We start from the raw sequence: 18470 nt of genomic DNA, 5'->3' as shown, positions 1-18470 counted from the left end.
AGTGGCGATTCCCTGAACACCAACAACTCCCTACCTCACATTCTAAAAAGAACACAGTGACATTTTATTATCTTTCTGTCAGTTTTGTACTCAAGGTGGTTCATCATCTCCTGGTCGACGACAGAATATCAGTTATTTCTTGCTCCAGTGTTTAGAAGAATTTACCAGTCAAACCACATAGAACTAAAATTTCTTTTGGAAAAAATATGAAACTATGCTTATTTTATTTTGTTTTGAAAAGCCAGATCTCATTGTGTATTCCTGGCTGGTCTGACACTTGCCATATAGACTACAGTGGACTTGAACTCACAGAGATCCACCTGCCCCTACATAATAAGAACTGCTTCAGCCTGAGTTGAATTCTTTGGATTTTTTTTAAATCAGTTTGTATTTTATGATCTATAATGATATACCTCTTCCCTCTCTTATTTCTAATTCTTTTAAACCTCTAGGTCAAACTGATTACCAATTTATAAATTTTGCTGAACACTTTTAGAAATTTTCTTTATTTACATATTCTTTAAAAAATAAGAGTATTACATTTTATTTTATTTTGTGTTTAAGTGCATGCAAGTTGAAGGACAACTTTCAAGAATCAGTTTCTCCTTCCACTATGTAGGTGATGCAATTTAAACTCCAGTCATCAGAGTTTGAAGCAGGCACCTAATGTCTGCTGAGCCATCTCACTGGGCGAGTACCTGGTTAGTATGGACAATGTCAATGTCCTGGGTTCCATCAACAGAAATAAAAAAAAAATAAAGAAAACAAAATGTTGGAGCCTCATGAAGTGCCACAGTATTTGATCCCAGGACTTGGGAGGCATGAGAAGATGAATCTCTGCGAGTTCATGGCAAACCCTGTCTACATAATGAGTTAAGTACAGGACAGTGAGAAATTCATAGTGACACCCGCCCCCTGCCCTCCACCCCACCCCTCACACACACACAACCACCAAACACAACTACCAAAAAGAAAAGAAAAAAAAAGGGAGAAGAAAAGAAAACAAACATTAGATAATTATTCAGAAAGAGTGAGATTCTTGTTTCAGGTCTCATTATTAATTTTGAAGCCTTTGTTTCTTCTTTGAAACATGAAGAATTTTAGGTTAGAATATATTAAAGAATACATTACTTGCTCAATCTGTTTTTCCATTTCCTTATGCTGTTCAAGATGAATTTTCTTTGCTTTTTCAAAAGCAAAACAAATTTTCTCATGTTCTGTGTTGATATTTGATTCTAGGCTTCTTATTTTTTCATTTTTCTCCTAGAAATAAAAATAGTAGGAATAATATAAGTAAAACAGAGGTTGAGATAAAAATACATGAATCTAGCAACTAACCTGATTCTTGGACCTGCCATTCATAGGTAGCCACTGTCGGGTTAGCTGGAGCACAGCCTGGAAAGTCATTCTAGTAGCGATGAAGCAGCAGCAGCACAGCTACAAGTCCCAGAGACCTCGTGTGCTATTAGGACACCAAGCCTACGAATCCACTGCTAGGAGAAGTCACTAAAGTAAAAACTAAGCCACCAAGAACAATCTAGTCTCTGAAGTTGCAGCAGAAAACTTAACAAATTTTTAAAAATAGGTAGATACTCAAATGCAAGAGCACAAATGACCAGAGAAGAGACTCTCTCCAACATATTTTAGTCAATATTTCGAAAATACAAAGCAAAGACAGGACAGTAAAATGGTTCAGGTGCAAAGACACTTGGCACCAAGTCTGATGACTTGAATTTAATCCCTGGGATCCACATGGAGAGAAGAGAAAACTGTTTTCTCAAAACTGTCCTCTGATGTCCACATGAACAGGAAGATAATCAGTGTTAGTCTGGCATGGTGGCATATGCCTTCCATCCTAGTTCTCAGGGAGTAGAGGCAGGAGGATCTCTGTGAGTTTAGGGCCAGCTAGGGCTACATAGTGAAAGCGTGTCTTACAACAAACTAACTTAAAAAAAAGAACCACACCCAATGTTGATGTCTAGATGCTATACATGCACTCATGGATGAATGCGCCTCAATATATAAAGAAGATACAACAATTGTAAATGTACATACACTGAATGTTAAGGATCCAATTTCAAACACTAAAAGGAACAAAGGTTAGACAAGTCCTGACAGAGTAAAGGTGGGTAATCGCAACATTGCACTATTATCTTTAAATCAGTATTATCAATTAGAAACTAACAAAGTAACTTAAGAGTCAAACTATATCATAAATCAAATAGACACAACAACTTTAAAAAACAAAGAAAAAGAGTAAATTTTACCATAAGTTCTTGTTCAAGTTCTGCATTTTTTGCAGCAATAGAAGAATATGCAATAATTTTTTCTTCTAGCTGTTTCTCTAGAATTAAAAGTTGAGAACACTTCTTTGTCATCTGAAAACAAAAACAAAAACACAACTTTAAAAGTACTGACATGCATCTTAAAATCAAATTGCTCCTCATTCCAAACCCTAACTACACTATAACTAATAAACGGGAAATTATTATAGTAATAGATACTTAGGCTATATTGTGAATAATCTGTTAGTTTATATAACTTGAAAACTAGGCTGGTAGCCAGGCAGTGGTGGTGCACGCCTTTAATCCTAGCACATGGGAGGCAGAGGCAGGCGGATTTCTGAGTTCAAGGCCAACCTGATCTACAGAGTGAGTTTCAGGACAGCCAGGGCTACACAAATAAACCCTGTCTCAAAAAACAAAAAAAAAAAACAAAAAAAAAAGAAGAAGAAGAAGAAGAAGAAAAGAAAACAAAACAAAACAAAACTAGGCTGGTGATGCAACTCACCAGTAGAGTGCCTCCCTAACATGAGCTAAGCTCTCTGTTCAATTCCAAATATAGACAAAAAAAAAAAAAAAAAAAAAAAAAAAAAAAAAAAAAGACCTAAATTAGGAGAGAATTTAGAAAAAAAAAACAACAACAAATACTAAAAAATAAAGTAGAGATAGTGTCTCACTTCTTCTACTTATATAATAGGAAAGCAATTTGGGTCATAAAGTATATACAACATGATCCACTTTTTTAAAGTAGGTACAGATTGAATTTACTTAATAAAATGTTAATAGCAGTTATTTCTGGTGGTGGAATTATCAATAGTCTTTATTTCTTTTTTCACAGTTTTTAATACGTTCAAAAAGACATGTTTTGCTTTTCTATGATATATTTATAATGTTTTAAAAGTTATTATAAATCAGCACTTTCTAAGTTTCACAAGTATTATAAGTTAACTAAATCTCTATGTAAAAAGTGTTTCTATGTAAAAAGTGTTTTCATTTAGAGTTGGTTATAAGCCTGAAAATATAAAGTCAAAGCTGGAGATTTGGTTCAGTGGTTGAGAATATTCACTGCTCTTGCAGAAAGCCTGAATTCAATTACCAAACATCTCAGGCTACACCAAGGCTACTGGTTTCTCACCATAAACTGATGGCAAAGCCCTGTTATTCTTTTGCTTGCCTGTTCCTTTTCTTTATAAAGAGAGAGATAAAGAAATAGAATAAAGTTTGGATGATTGGAAGGTGGAAAAGATCTGGGAGGAATTAGGGGAAAGGAAAAGTATAATCAGAATATATTGTAAAAAAAAATTCCAATTTAAAAAGATTTATTTTAAGGGGCTTAGGAAAAAGTCTCTAATCTATGAATAAAAAACATTCACAATATGAGAAGAAAGTTTTCTCAGAGAAAAACTGTAAGAACTTAATTACTAGTAGATTTGCACTAAAAAAATTTTAGAAGTTGTACAGGCAGAAGAAATATGCCATATAGAAATTAATAAGATAAATATATAACTTTTTTAAAAAGTAAATGATGAGACAATGAAAACATGCATTGTTATCTTTTCAGATTATAACCACACTATCAAATTCACATGTAATGTTTTAAAATGAGAATTCATGAGTTATACCAACTGAAGAAAAACTGCTAGAATCTCAGAAATCTAGAGATTAACATATTTCTGAGGAGGCTCTGATGTTAGGTAAAATTTGAAATCCTCTATTAAAACTCTTCCAATCACAATCTAAGACCTACAACCATGAATTATTATATTATTATTATTATTATTATTATTATTATTATTATATTAACTTGTATTTTGTTCCATCAAATTTGAGAACTTTTAGCTATGAGGTAGTATTTTCCTACTTTCAATATAAATCAAACATACATTTCCAATATGATTTTAAAAGAATTAAAACTTATATGGTACCATTTTCCAAAGCCGTATAAATCTAGATTTCAATAGTAACAAAACCCCATAGCAATAAGCACTTATACCCAGGTAAATCCAAACTTACTTCATTTTCTAGTTTGCTAGCATTTGAAGCTTTCTCTAGTAGTTCCTCTTGAATTAGCTGAAACTGACTAGTTCTGTGTGCCATGTTAACCTTCAAGTCAGAGTTCTCAGCTTCTATCTGTGTCAGCTTAGCACGCAGTTCTTCTATCCCGGTAGCAAGTCGCTGCTTCTCTCTTTCATACTGCTTGTTCACAGTCTGCTGATCTCCATCCTTTATACTTTCTGAAATTAAACACAAAGGAAAAACTGCTCTAAATAGAAGTTCAAAAGTCAAAAGCAGACTTAAAGGGTTGAAAGATTTAATAATGAAGTTTAATTTATAATATAAACAATTATAGGATATGCAAATTAGTAAGTGTAATATAGCATATAAAAAACCTTAAGGACAAAAACCATATGACTGTCTCAATTTGTGCACAAAAGGCATTCAATACAGTTCACCATTCTTTCATAATAAAAAGACCTAAAGAAACTAGGCATAGAGCACTACATATTACCATAATACAAGCTGGAGACAACAAAACTTTTGGCCACTATTATACTAAATGGGAGAAAATGAAGAACACTTCATTCAAAACCTGGAATGCGACAAGGGGATCACTGTCCTGTCTCTTGGCAGTGCTTGAAGTCTTAGCTAGAGCAATAAGACAAGGGAAAAATGGGCAGGAGGAGACACAGATAGAAAGAAGCTCAATCATCCCAAATTGCAACAATGTGATATAATACTTAAAGTACCTAGAAATAAGCTAAGGTGATGAAATACCTCTATAATGAAAATTTTAAGATACAGTAGAAAGAAACTGAAGAGAATATTAGTTAGAAAGATCTCCTATGCTCATGGATTGGCAGAATTAATATTGTGAAAATAACTACAGTACTCAAGGCAAACTACAGATTCAATTAAATAAATATCAATCAAAATTCCAATAATTTTTTACAGAATTAGAAAACTATTTCAATAATTATATGGAATCATAAATGATCATGAACAACCAAGACAATATTCAACAGAAAGAATACGAGAGGTATCACAACACTTGATCTCAAATTACATTACAGAACTATAGTGTTAAAACAGCATGGTATTACTGAACATGGTATCCCACGCCTTTACTCCCAGAACTTGGGCAGCAGAAGTAAGTGGATCTCTAGTAAGCACAAGGCCAGCATGGTCAACACAGGCAGACCCTGTATCAAAAAAACAAGAACAAAAATGAAAACAGACAACAACAAAAACAGCACAATACTGGCACCAAAACAGAGGCCGGCTAATGAAATAGAGAAGAACCCATAAAGAAGCCGACACAGGTATAGCCACTTAATTTTTGACGAGTGTCAAAAACACACATTTGAAAAAAAGACAACATTTTAAGAAAATGTGCAGGGAAGAGTGGATTTTCAAATAGAGAAAACTGAATTAGATCCCTATCTTTTATCCTGTATAACAATTTAAGTTGAACAAATAACTTAATGTAAAAGCTGAAATTCTGAAGTTACCTGAGGAAAAATTGTAAAACACTTCAGGATATAGGTATAGGCAAGGATTTTGTTTTAAGAACTCCAATTGCAGAGAGTCCACTCCACACAGTAGAATAGATAATACCAAGAACAAATGATAATATGCAGTTATTATGGACATCAAAATAGAAGTTTTTCTTTAAAGAAAAGTCGGTATGTGCGTGTGCATGAGTACATGATACAGAATGCACATGGAGCAACAGAGGACACATTTCTAGAATCAGTCCTCTCCTCACTGTGTGGCCCAGGTACTGAACACAGGTGGTCACGCTTGGTGGCAAGCACCTTCACCCACTGAGCCAACTTGTCAAACCTGGAAGTTTTCTAACCTCTACAATCAAACATGTGACCCAGCTAGACCACTCTATATGCAAGAGATTCTAAGTCAACACACAGGATACTTGCATATCCGTATTTATTACTGCACAAAATAGGCATAAAGAATGGATTATGTTGTTTTCTGGAAAGTGGGTACAAATGAAGATCATAATGTTAAATGAAATAAGCCAAACTCAGAAAGACAAGTACCATGTTTTGTCTTCTAATATATGCAACTCAGATTTCAATTATAAATGTTTATGACAGTGCACAACACACATGTGTAAATCATGAAATTAGAATAAGAGAGGGGAAAGAGAGAGGACATGTGAATGGAATGCATGAGCTGAGAAAGTGTAAGAGGGACAGGAAGGAAGTAGCCAGAGGTACAGGGAGCACAGGGAGGAACTGGGAGAGCTGCGTGATTAAAACAAAGTACTATGATAGAGCCAACTTTGTTACACTGCCAGTTCAAGGCCAGCCTCAGTTTTAAAACAGTGGGTTTTTTTTCCTACTTGCTTGTAGGGGAGGAAGGTAGGACTAGAAAGGTTCCATCCTGACAGAAGTACAACAACACATAAATCAGCAATCAAATGTATTTGAAGATTTTTAATACTACTCTCTCAATAATTGCTACAATAAATATATTGAAACTCATCAGGTATGAAGAAAATGTAAAACTAAAACCATCAACCTAGTATGACTGATATTTTAAAACATAGGGAAAGGAGCTGGATAGATGGCTCAGCAGTAAGAGGTCTTACAGAACACCTGTCAAGTAATTCACAATTGCTTATAACCAGCTCCAATCTGATACACTCTGCTGGCTTCTACAGTCAACTGCACTCATGAAAGACTTCCACAAAATGAGATGCAGAGGATCTCTGAGTTCAAGCCTAGACTGGTCTACATAGCAAGTTCCAGGCCAGCAAGGCCTACATGAAGTCTTGGGCTGAATAACTACTACTAAAAAAGTAAATAAGAAAATTACATAAAATATGTTCCCTGACTAATGTTTTAAAGATATTTTGAAAATCTCGGAATACTAAGCAAAATAAATCAGACTTAAAAACACAAACACATAGCCCAAGATTCAATACTAAAGAAGCAATCAATTGCTTTAAACTGTATAAAATGATAATACAGCATAAAAACTAGTGGGATGCAAAGTATTGCTTAAAGAAAAGTTTATTCTTTTAAGTACTTTTTTTTTTTTTTCTGAAAAAAACAGCTTTCACTTTTAAGAGAATTTAATAAAGGGCTGAGAATATAGCTCCATCCCTGGCTCAATTCCCAGCACTGAAAAGCAACAACAGAAATTAAAACTAAAGAAAACTGAAAAGGACTATAAAAGATCCTGATAAAAGTGTTACATGTTTTGGCTATGGTGATGTTAACAACTGCATGAACATACTTTAAAACAAACACGTAAACCAACTGCATGCAAGCAAATATGTATATTTGGGGTTTTTTGTTTTGTTTTTTCAAGACAGTGTTATACTTTGTAGCTCTGACTGTCCTTGGACTATGTACACCAGGCTGTCACTGAATTCACAGAGATCCACCTGCCTCTGCCTCCAAAGTGATACCATGCTCAGCAACCCATTTGCGTATTTAAAAGAGGTACACCTTATTGGATATTTTGTTTCAGCAATATCATTTTTTAAACAATGCAAAGTCTAAGAACTGCACAATAATTCTTGTCTTTACAAACCATAGGTATTAATAGGAGACTAAGTGTTTTAATATCATCAATTAATAATATTTTCCTTTAAAATACTATCAGCAAAAGCTAATTGTCATTTATCAAAGTAATTCAAATGTAATATACTCACCGACTTGACTACCTCCTAATTTTACCGGTTCTGTTTCTAACGTGTTTACTTTACCACATTCTTGACTATCATTAGCAACATTTTGAGAGAGCTGGTTCACAGTCAGATTTGCATGAAGCTTTTGAATTTCAGCCTCTCTTATTGCAAGCTTAATCCTAGCACAAACGAAAAGAAGCCAGAAGTTATTACTTAAGATTTTGGATATCGATGCAAAAATACTCAATAAAATTCTTGCAAACTGAATCTAAGAACCTATCAAAACCATCATTCACCACGATCAAGTAGGCTTCATCCCAGGGATGCAAGGTTGGTTTACTATATAAAAACCATTAACGTAATCCACTATATAAACAAACTCAAAGAAAAAAAATCACATGATCATCTCCTTGGATGCAGAAAAAGCAATTGACAAAATATAATACCCCTTCATGTTAAAGGTACTGGAGAGACCAGGAATTCAAGGCCCATACCTAAATATAATAAAAGCAATTTACTGCAAACCAACAGCCAATATCAAATTAAATGGAGACAAACTTGTAGAAATCCCACTAAAATTGGGGACAAGAGAAGGATGCCCACTCTCCCAAATCTATTCAAAATAGTACTCAAAGTGCTAACTAGAACAATAAGACAATAAAAGGACATCAAGGGGATACAAATTGGCAAAGAAAAAATAAAAGTATCACTATTTGCAGATGATATGATAGTATACATAAGCGACCCCAAAAATTCTACCAGAGAACTTCTCCAACTGATAACTTCAGCAAAGTGGCTGGACATAAAATTAACTCAAATAAATCAGAAGCCTTCCTTTATACCAATGATAAACAGGATAAGAAAGAAATTAGGGAAACAACTCCCTTAATAATAGCCACAAATAATATAAAATATCTTGGGATAACTCTAACCAAACAAGTAAAAGACCTGTATGACAATAACTTCAAGTTTCTCAAGAAAAAAAAAATCGATCTCAGAAAATGGAGAGATCTTCCATGTTCATAGATTTGCAGAATTAATTTAGTAAAAATGGCCATCCTACCAAAGGCAATCGCCATCAAAATCCCAACACAATCCTTCAAAGACATGGAAAGAGCAATTCTCAAATTCATCTGGAAAGGCCAAAAAACTCAGAATATCAATCGAAGCAATTCTTAACAATAAAAGAATGGCTAGGGAATCACCACCCCTGACCTCAAGCTGTACTACAGAGCAACAGTGATTAAAACTGCATGGTATTGGTACAGAGACAGACATGTTGATCAATGGAATAGAATAGAAGACCCAGAAATAAAACCACACACTATGGACACTTGATCTTAGACAAAGACACCAAAAATATACAATGGAAAAAAGAAAGCATCTTCAATAAATGGTGCTGGACTAACTGACTGTATGTAGAAAAATGAAAATAGACCCATATTTGTCACCTTGCACAAAGCTCAAGTCTAAGTGGATCAAGGACCTCACCATAAAACCAGATATACTGAATCTAATAAAAGAGAAAGTGGGAAAGAGCCTTGAACTCATTGGCAAAGGGGGAAATTTCCTAAACAGAACTCCAATGGCTCATGCTCTAAGATCCACAATTGATGAAACTGGGAAGCTTCTGTAAGGCAAAGGACATTGTCAATAGGACAAATCGGCAACCTACAGATTGGGAAAAAAAATCTTCACTAACCCCACATCTGATAGAGGACTAATATCCAAAATATAAAGAACTCAAGAAGCTAATCACCTTAAAGCCAAACAACCCAATGAAAAAATGGGGTATAGAACTAAACCGAGAATTCACAACTGAGAAATGTCAAATGGCTAAGAAGCACCTAAAGAAATGTTCAAAGTCCTTAGTAATAAGAGAAATGAAAATCAAAACAACCTAAAGAGTCTACCTTACACAAATCAGAATGACTAAGATCAAAACCTCAGGTGACAACACATGTTGTCGAAGATGTGGAGAAAGAGGAGCATTCCTCCATTGCTTGTGGGACTGCAAACTGGTACAACCACTCTGGAAATCAATCTGGAGGTTCCTCAGAAAATTAGATCTACCTGAAGACTCAGCTATACCACTCTTGGGAATATACCCAAAAGATGCCCCACCATGCCACAGGAGCAAGTGTTCCATTATGTTCATAACAACCTTATTTGTGACAGCCAGAAGCTGTAAACAACCCAGATGTCTCACAACAGAAGAATGGATACAAAAAATGTGGTTCAATTACACAATGGAATACTACTCAATTATTAAATACTACTCAGTTATTAAAAACAAGGACATCCTGAGTTTTGCAGGCAAATGAATGCAACTAGAAAATATCATCCTGAGTGAGGTTACTCAGACCCAAAAGGACATGCATGGTATGTACTAATAAGTGGATATTAGCCAAAAAAAAAAAAAGTACAGAATACCCAAGATACAACTCACAGAACTCATAAAGGTCAACAAGCTGAAGTGCCCAAGTGAGGATGCCTCAGTCCTGCTTGGGAGAAAGAAGCAATCACAAGTGGGGAGGGAGGGTGGGACTTAGGAGGGAAAGTGGATGGGGGATGCTGAGGGAGAGGGGAATTTGATCTGGTATTGGGTAAGGGAAAAGACTGAAGCCCTGAGGGCCAGCAGAAAGAATGTAAACAGGCAACCTCAGGAGGTAGGAGGTTGGAGGGACCCTCCAGAATACACCAGAGACCTGGGAGGTGAGAGACTCCCAGGACTCAAAGGGAGGGACCTTAGATGAAATGCCTGACAGTAGGGAGAGGGAATTTATAGTGCCCATCTCCAACAGGAAGACAAAACATCAAATGAGGGAGGGGTTGCCATCCCACAGTCAAAACTCAGACCCATAAGTGTTCCTGTGTGAAAGAATTACAGGGATGGAAATGGAGAGGAGCCTGAGGAAAACGTCCAGTGGCAGGCCCAAAGTGAGATCCAGCTCAAGGAGAGGTCCCAAGGCCTGACTCTATTACTGAGGTTATGGAGCGCTCACAAAAAAGGATGTAGCATGACTACACTCTGGAAGACCCAACAAGCAGCTGAAAGAGTCAGATACAGATATTTGCACCCAATCAATGGACAGAAGCTGCTGAACCCTGTGGTTGAATTGGGGAAAGGCAGAAAGAAGCTGAGGGGTCAAGAGTGACCCTGTAGGAGGACCAGCAGTCTTAATTAATCTGGACCCCCAAGATCTATCAAACAGTGGACCACCAAACAGGCAGCATACACCAGCTGATATGAGGCCCCCAACACATATACAGTAGAGTACTGCTGGGTCTGTGTTTAATCAGAAATGATGCACCTAACCCTCAAGAGACTGGAGGCCCCAGGGAATTTAGAAGTCAGGTGGGGTGGGGAGGAGGTATGGGATGTGGAACAGTAAGAGGGTGGACCAGGGAAGGTTGTGAGGGCAGGGGTGCAGATAAAATCTGGAGTGTAAAAAAATAAATAAAAGATTTTATTTCTGTTTTTGTTTTTTGAGAAAGCGTTTCTCTGTAGCCCTTGTCCTGGAACTTGCTCTGTATACCAGGCTGGCCTCGAACTCAGAGATCTGCTTGCCTTGTCTCCGAAGTTCTGGGATTTAAGTATGCATCACTGTGCCCTAGCTAAGATACTAAAGTTCTCACAAGCCACTAGTTGGACTATAAACCACTTCAGCCTCTTTAAAAACATAATAAAAGCTACTAAAATTGAAAATATAAATACTCTACAACTTACAAATTCCACTTCAAATAATTCATATCAAAGAAACCTTCACATGAGACTGGTAAAGGGTCAAAGTATTTTACAACTTGTAATTTTTTGTTGTTGTAGTTGTTTAGAATAGACTTTAAACAACCACACACAAAAAAGAACCAAATTTAACTTGGGTAGTAAGTATTTTTATAAGATTCTCTGGAATTTCTTAAATTTTTTAAACTAATCAACTAACCATTTTAATTTAAAAGACCAAGGAAACATTCTATTTACTTTAACTTTAAAAATTGAAAAGTATAAGAAAGAAAGAAAGGAAGAAAGAAAGAAAGAGAGAGAGAGAGAGGGAGGGAGGGAGGGAGGGAGGGAGGAAGAAAGGAAGGAAGGAAGGAAGGAAGGAAGGAAGGAAGGAAGGAAGGAAGGAAGAAAGGAAGGAAGGAAGGAAGAGGGAAAGAAAGAGGGAAAGGGAAAGAGAAGGAAAGGAAGAAAGAAATGGGGCTGGAGAGATGGCACATTGGTTAAGAGTACTGACTGCTCTTCCAGAGGTCCTGAGTTCAATTCCCAGCAACCACATGGTGGCGCACAACCATCAGTAATGGGAAATGATGCCCTCTTCTGATGTCTCTGAAGACAGCTACAATATGCACATATACATGAAATAAAAAATAAATCTTTAAAAAAAATCTTATAAAAAATTGAAAAAATATACCTCAATTCAGAAATCATGAGTTTATTTGCCTCACAGCAGCCAATGCATTTGTCCTCCTTGTCAGAAACACTACTCCTCTGGTGCTTACAAAGAGATGACCTAAAGCCAACTATTTCTCTTTTTAACTGCAAGTGTAAAAACAGACACTTATAAACATAAAATATATATGTGATACAACTGTCTTCTTCTTAACACTCAGCTTGGAAAACTATCAATTTCATGGAAACAATCTGGTATTTATCAATAGAATGTATAAGCATGTTTGAGTTATATAAATCAATATGAATACATTTCAAAACATAATAAGCACAAATAACGTATACAGTATTTTCAAACTCATTAAGCAAAGTCATTCTAGATGCATTTATACATAGCAATATTTAAGATATGGATAGAAAGAATACACATACATTTCAAAATAATACAGAATTTTAAAAAGTAGTTATAATGAAGAACAAAACACCCAATGACTAAAAACTTCAAACAATAACCAATTGTTAGGCTAGTATTTCCCTGCACCCATATTTTTTTCACTAGTTAAATAGCATTATCAAATCTGATGATTTCCAAGTTCCTTTCAGCTTCATACTTCCATGACTGACAATACTTTAAAACTTGTAAAATCTGCCATGCAGTCTACCATCCATTCCGAAGTGAAACAAACCATGACATATGTATCACTTTCTCATTCTTGCCTTATTTCATACCTGTCAATGTTCACCTATCTAATCTCACTGACATACATGAATATTTAAAATTCTACACTATTTAATAATATATAACACTGTTCAACATTAGCAATCAAAAAAAATAAAAATGAAAATGATAATGAAACACCAGTTCACATAACTAAGAGGGATAAGTAAGACATACAACAAATGTCAACAGAGATGCAGAGAAAGAACCGGTGTTGGAAGAATTCTAAACAGTTTATTTCCAAGAAATTTCACTAGTACGTATCTATCCAAGAAAAATTAGAGCATGCTAACAAACAGACTTCTATGCCAATATTCACAGCAGCATGATTTACATAGACTAAAAGCAGAAATAGTCCAAATGTTCACCAACCACTGCCTAAATAAGACACAATACATGCACACAGCTGAATACCATTCAAAACTAAAAAGAAATAAAATACTAATATGTCTTGATATGAATGACCCTCAAAATATGAAAACAGATGCAAGAAAATTCACATAATGTTATAACTATATTCATATGAAATGTCCAGAAAAGACAAACCCATAGAAATCCAAACTATTGGGGCTGGTGAGATGGCTCAGCGGGTAAGAGCACTGACTGCTCCTCCAAAGGTCCCGAGTTCAAATCCCAGCAACCACATGGTGGCTCACAACCATCCGTAATGAGATCTGACGCCCTCTTCTGGTGTGTCTGAAGACAGCAACAGTGTATTTACATATGATAAATAAATAAATCTTAAAAAAAAATTCAAACTATTATTGGTTTCCCAGAGTGGGGTGCATTAATTGTAAAGAGGCACAAGGGAAGTTTTAGGTATAATAAAAATATGTAAGACTGGATTGCAATGACTGCTACAAACCTAAAACTCAGCTCAGTAGTATACTTTTGTTTTTTGTTTTTGTTTTCTGTGTAGCCCTGGCTGTCCCGGAACTCTGTAGACCAGGCTGGCCTCAAACTCAGAAATCCACCTGCCTCTGCCTCCTGAGTGCTGGGATTAAAGGCGTGCATCAACACTACCCAGCAATAGTATACTTTAAAGGATTGAATTTTCAACACATAAATAATCCTTCAATAAAACTCTTCAAAAATTCTGTGCAGTTCCTATATATGCATCTCAGAGGGCAAGAAAGGGTGAAAGGGTAAGAAAGGTGAGTGTGAGGAAATAGGTACCAGATGAAAGCGCCACTGAGCAAGCAAGGGTGAGGACAGAAGCTAGGAAAGCGGCCACAGAATGACTGACACTCTTTAACACAGCAGGTTCCTTTTCCACTGCACAGTCAGGTGGGCTAGATTTCTTTTCAAACATACTTACTGGTATCTGGGTTATCAGTTTTTCTAAACTCTTCAGTTCCACCCTTGAATTATCAATGTCCTGCTGACACAACTCTAGTCGTTCATTCTGTGTTGCAACACGAACCTTCAATTCTCGATTTTCATTTAATAAGGAAAACTTTTCTCGTACTATTTCATCTTTGTCCTCTAACTCCCTCTCTAGCTTCAGAATACATTGTCTAGATTCCGTTAACTGTGACATGACTTCTGAGTTTTTCATTGCCATAATCATTAATTTTTCTTTTCCACTGTAATGTTCTTCTTTTAACTCCCTGTGAAGAAAAAAGCATTAAAGTGAAATATGCACACATTTTCAATAATCACCTTTAAATACTCTCACTTTAAACCAAGGACACAACAAAAAAGGGAAAAGTATAGGCCAATATCCTACATAAAAATAGCAAAAATCCTCAACAAAATGCCAGTCCACTGAATACAGCCCATACTGAAAATTAGTTACAATGACCCAATGGCATTTATCCTAGGGATACAAGGATGAGAGGACAAGCATAGTAGCCCACATGTATTACCAGCAACCAAGAGATGAAGACAAAACAACTATTCTGAGTTTGAGCAGAGCCTGAGCGATACAGTGCCTCTGGACCAGCCTGGGCTACAGTGTGAGAAAGAAAGGAGAAAAGGATGATAACACCTGGTAGATGAGGGTTAAGCTCTGAGGTAAGCAGGGAACTTGTGAGAGCTGTGTCCTGACTATAAGAATGCCTCATTGTGGTTAAACGTACTTAAAGCTGCAGTTGCAGTCTTCCCACTAATGAGAAACTGAGGTGCCAGGGCACTTTCCTAACTGCCACACATGCATACTAACAAAACACTGTATACTCAAAGGATTTTTACCACATTGTGGTTTTGACAACTGTGCCCCTCTCACCTTTGTGAACTTTCAAGAGGATTATGGAAAGATCTTGTTCACCATGATCTGGGAGGGAAAAAAGTTACTACACCCACATGACTATGTCATCCACTACAAAAATAGTTTAAGTATCCACACAGAGGACTGATGGCTACTATCCAGCTGCCTCAGGACAAGTCACTCCAATCTCTCTTTGGAGTGTGCTTGTTTTGCTTTGCTTTGCTAAGTAAACTTCTGCTTAAACTGTATGTCTCTAGACAGAATTTCCTCTGAAAACAATTGCAAAGAAAGATATTTATGCTGGGCACGGTGCTGTACATCTTTAATCTCAGGAGGTAGAATCAGGTAGATCTAAGGCCAGCCTGGTCTACAGAGTAGGTCCCAGTACATCCAGGGCTACACGGAGAAACCCTGTCTTGAAAACTCTGAAAAAAACAAACCAAATTCATAAAAAAATAGGAATAAATAATTAAAACCAGGCAGAAATTACTGGCAATAGAGGAGCTGGCCTTTAATCCCAGAATTTGGGAGGCAGAGGCAGGCAGCTCTCTGAGATAAAGTCCACCCTGGTGTACAGAGAGAGTTTCAGGATACCCAGGGCTGTTACACAGTGAAGTCATCTTGGAAAAAGAAAGCAGGGAATTACTGAAATGGAAACAAACAAATGCAAAGAATCAGTGAGACAAAAAGTCAGTACTTAGAAAAGAAAAACAGGGGCCTAGCAAACACAGAAGTGAATGATCACAGTCAGCTATTGGATGGGTCACACGGCCCCTTATGGAGGAGCTAGAGAAATTACCCAAGGAGCTAAAGGGAACTGCAACCCTATAGGTGGAACAAGAATATGAACTAACCAGTACCCGGGAGCTCTTGTCTTTAGCTGCATATGTATCAAAAGATGGCCTAGTCGGTCATCACTGCAAAGAGAGGCCCATTGGACTTGCAAACTTTATATGCCCCAGTACAGGGGAACGCCAGGGCCAAAAAGGGGCAGTGGGTGGGTAGGGGATTGGGGGGGTGGGTATGGGGGACCTTTGGGATAGCATTGAAAATGTAAACGAGGAAAATACCTAATTAAAAAAAAAAAGAAAAGAAAAGAAAAACAAAGGCTGGGGAGGCAACTCAGAAATGAAAAGTCTCTGCTACTCTAACAGGGGGACATAAGTTCCAATCCCAGCACCCATGTCAAGTGGCTCAGTGTCTGTAACTCTAGCTTTAGAAATCCAACGCCCTCTTCTGATCTCCAAAGACACTGTTCTCACAAGTACAACTCCTCACCCCTAAAACAGGCACACACACACACTTTAAAATAAAAACAAGATCTGTTCAAAAGCTATTTTATAAAATATAAGACAATATATAATATATATATAGACAAAGTATATATACTTATAGATATACAGTTATAATTGATAGCATGAGGCTCTAGGAATTACTCTAATAACTTCATCTTGTCTACCAAAATACTAAATGTATCCACCTTAAGGAAAATGTGCTATAATGATACAATTAGACAGAAAAAATATTGATTGTTCTCTCCACCTTGAGTCTAAGATTATAAAAATGGATTATTACCTTCTGAAAGTTGACCAAAATTATTAGTTATGAAAAAATTATGTTGTATAGAACACCAAAGTCAGAAGACCCAGTTAACATCTTTAACCTAATTTAACTTAAATTTTTAAAATTCATTGATCATCATTATTAGTGTGTGTGAGGAAGTAAGGGACAGAGAGAGACAGTTGAAGGACAAATATGTGGAATTGGTTCTCTCCCTCTCCTTTTATGGGGTGCCAGCAATCAAACTCCGATCAGCAGATTTATGCAGTAAGTGTCTTTATCTGACAAGACACCTCAGTAGTCCCTAATCTACCTTCTTGACTATGGAAAATTAATGGATATTCTTTGAACCTGCTCTTTTTTATAAATGAAAAAAATTGTACTGAGTGGTTTTCTTCCTATTTAAGCATCTTTACTAGCTAGCTAATGTAATTACACTCTAAAAACATTTTGTCTGTATTAATCTGCATTATTCTATATTTACAAATGTGTTAGAATTAAGCTGTCTTATATTAAAATTAGTTTTATACCTAGAGAGTTTCAGTCACAAATCTTAGCCTTCTACATTACTAAACAGTCCATATTTACAATAAAAATGTGGTTTTAAATGTTTCCTTTCTTCCCACTTGCACATCAAAATTATTTTTCCATAATAAAGTACCTGAATTTCTCTTTCAAAATTTCAAGTTCACTTTTATACAGATTACACTTTTCTTGAAGCCTTTTATTTTCCTTTTCACAGTTACTAAGATTTCTCTCTAATATTTCTTCTTCATCTTGAACCTAAAATAAAAAATTGTTTTAAGTGAATATACTACTATAATCATAAGTTTTACATTGTTTCAAGCTAAAACTATGAGTAGTGATATTGGAAAGAAACAGGAACAGGCTAAGTATTCCTTATATTTAAGTCCCTGGTACTGTAGTAAAAAGAAACAATATACACAAAAGACAGGGAGGAAGATGTTACTATTTATTCAGAAATGCTTAAGGGCCAGTAACAGATTGGCAAGAATGATGCCACCTGAAGGCAAAATGCTCAGGTTAAACATGAACAAGGCAAGCAATTCAAATAGGGATTACACATGCAAGTAATTCAATCCATGTGTTTCAGAAATACAATTTTTTTCATTCTTTTTTTCCCCTTCCCTTTCTCCCTCTTGCTCCCCCACTCCCCGCCTACCCCCAACCTCCACTTGCTCCAGACCCCTGCTCACTCCAGGGCTGTGGTTTCTGAGATTTGAACTCATGACCTCTGGAAGAGCAGTCAGCGCTCTTAACCAATGAGCCATCTCACTAGTCAGAAATGTAATTTTTGAAAATTTAAAATATTCCCAATGAAACTGCAATACAAGTGGCAACCAAGGTAGCTCAGTGGGCATGGGTACTTTCTGTTTAACAATGCAAGCCTGACAACCTAAGTTTCTTCCCTGGAACCCATATGCACTGGATTAAATGAGACTAACTCCCACAGGCTAGTGTTTGATAGAACTGTTTGGGAAGGATTGGGAAGTGTGGCCTTATTGAAAGAGGTGTGCCACTGGGAGTGGATTTGGAGTTTCAAAAGACTGCCATTATGTCCAATGTGTTTTCTGCTTCCTGCTTATAGATCCAGATGTGAGCTCTCAGCTGTTTCTGGCACCATGTCT

The 18470-nt window shown here is 36.3% G+C and overlaps 1 protein-coding gene across 6 annotated transcripts in view; it reads right to left on the bottom strand.

Moving 5' to 3' along the window:
- Positions 1–18470, bottom strand: part of Ccdc18 (coiled-coil domain containing 18) — a 107852-nt gene that overhangs the window by 64384 nt on the left and 24998 nt on the right. For all 6 annotated transcript variants that reach the window (XR_003955715.1, XM_006535251.4, XM_006535253.4 and 3 more), the window contains exons 8-14: positions 17483–17604; positions 14371–14662; positions 12357–12481; positions 7966–8120; positions 4296–4516; positions 2268–2378; positions 1132–1263 (exon numbers count right to left, since the gene is read on the bottom strand). Coding sequence is in view for 5 of the 6 variants with exons in the window: in XM_006535251.4 (XP_006535314.1) it covers positions 1132–1263; positions 2268–2378; positions 4296–4516; positions 7966–8120; positions 12357–12481; positions 14371–14662; positions 17483–17604 (1158 nt within the window). In the remaining variant the exon portion in view is untranslated. The remainder of the gene's footprint in view (positions 1–1131; positions 1264–2267; positions 2379–4295; positions 4517–7965; positions 8121–12356; positions 12482–14370; positions 14663–17482; positions 17605–18470) is intronic.

This window comes from Mus musculus, chromosome 5 (assembly GCF_000001635.26).
Source record: "Mus musculus strain C57BL/6J chromosome 5, GRCm38.p6 C57BL/6J".
Taxonomy (NCBI): domain Eukaryota; kingdom Metazoa; phylum Chordata; class Mammalia; order Rodentia; family Muridae; genus Mus; species Mus musculus.
The sequence above is the reverse complement of the archived record's forward strand: the minus strand, read 5'-3'. Positions and strand labels throughout refer to the sequence as shown.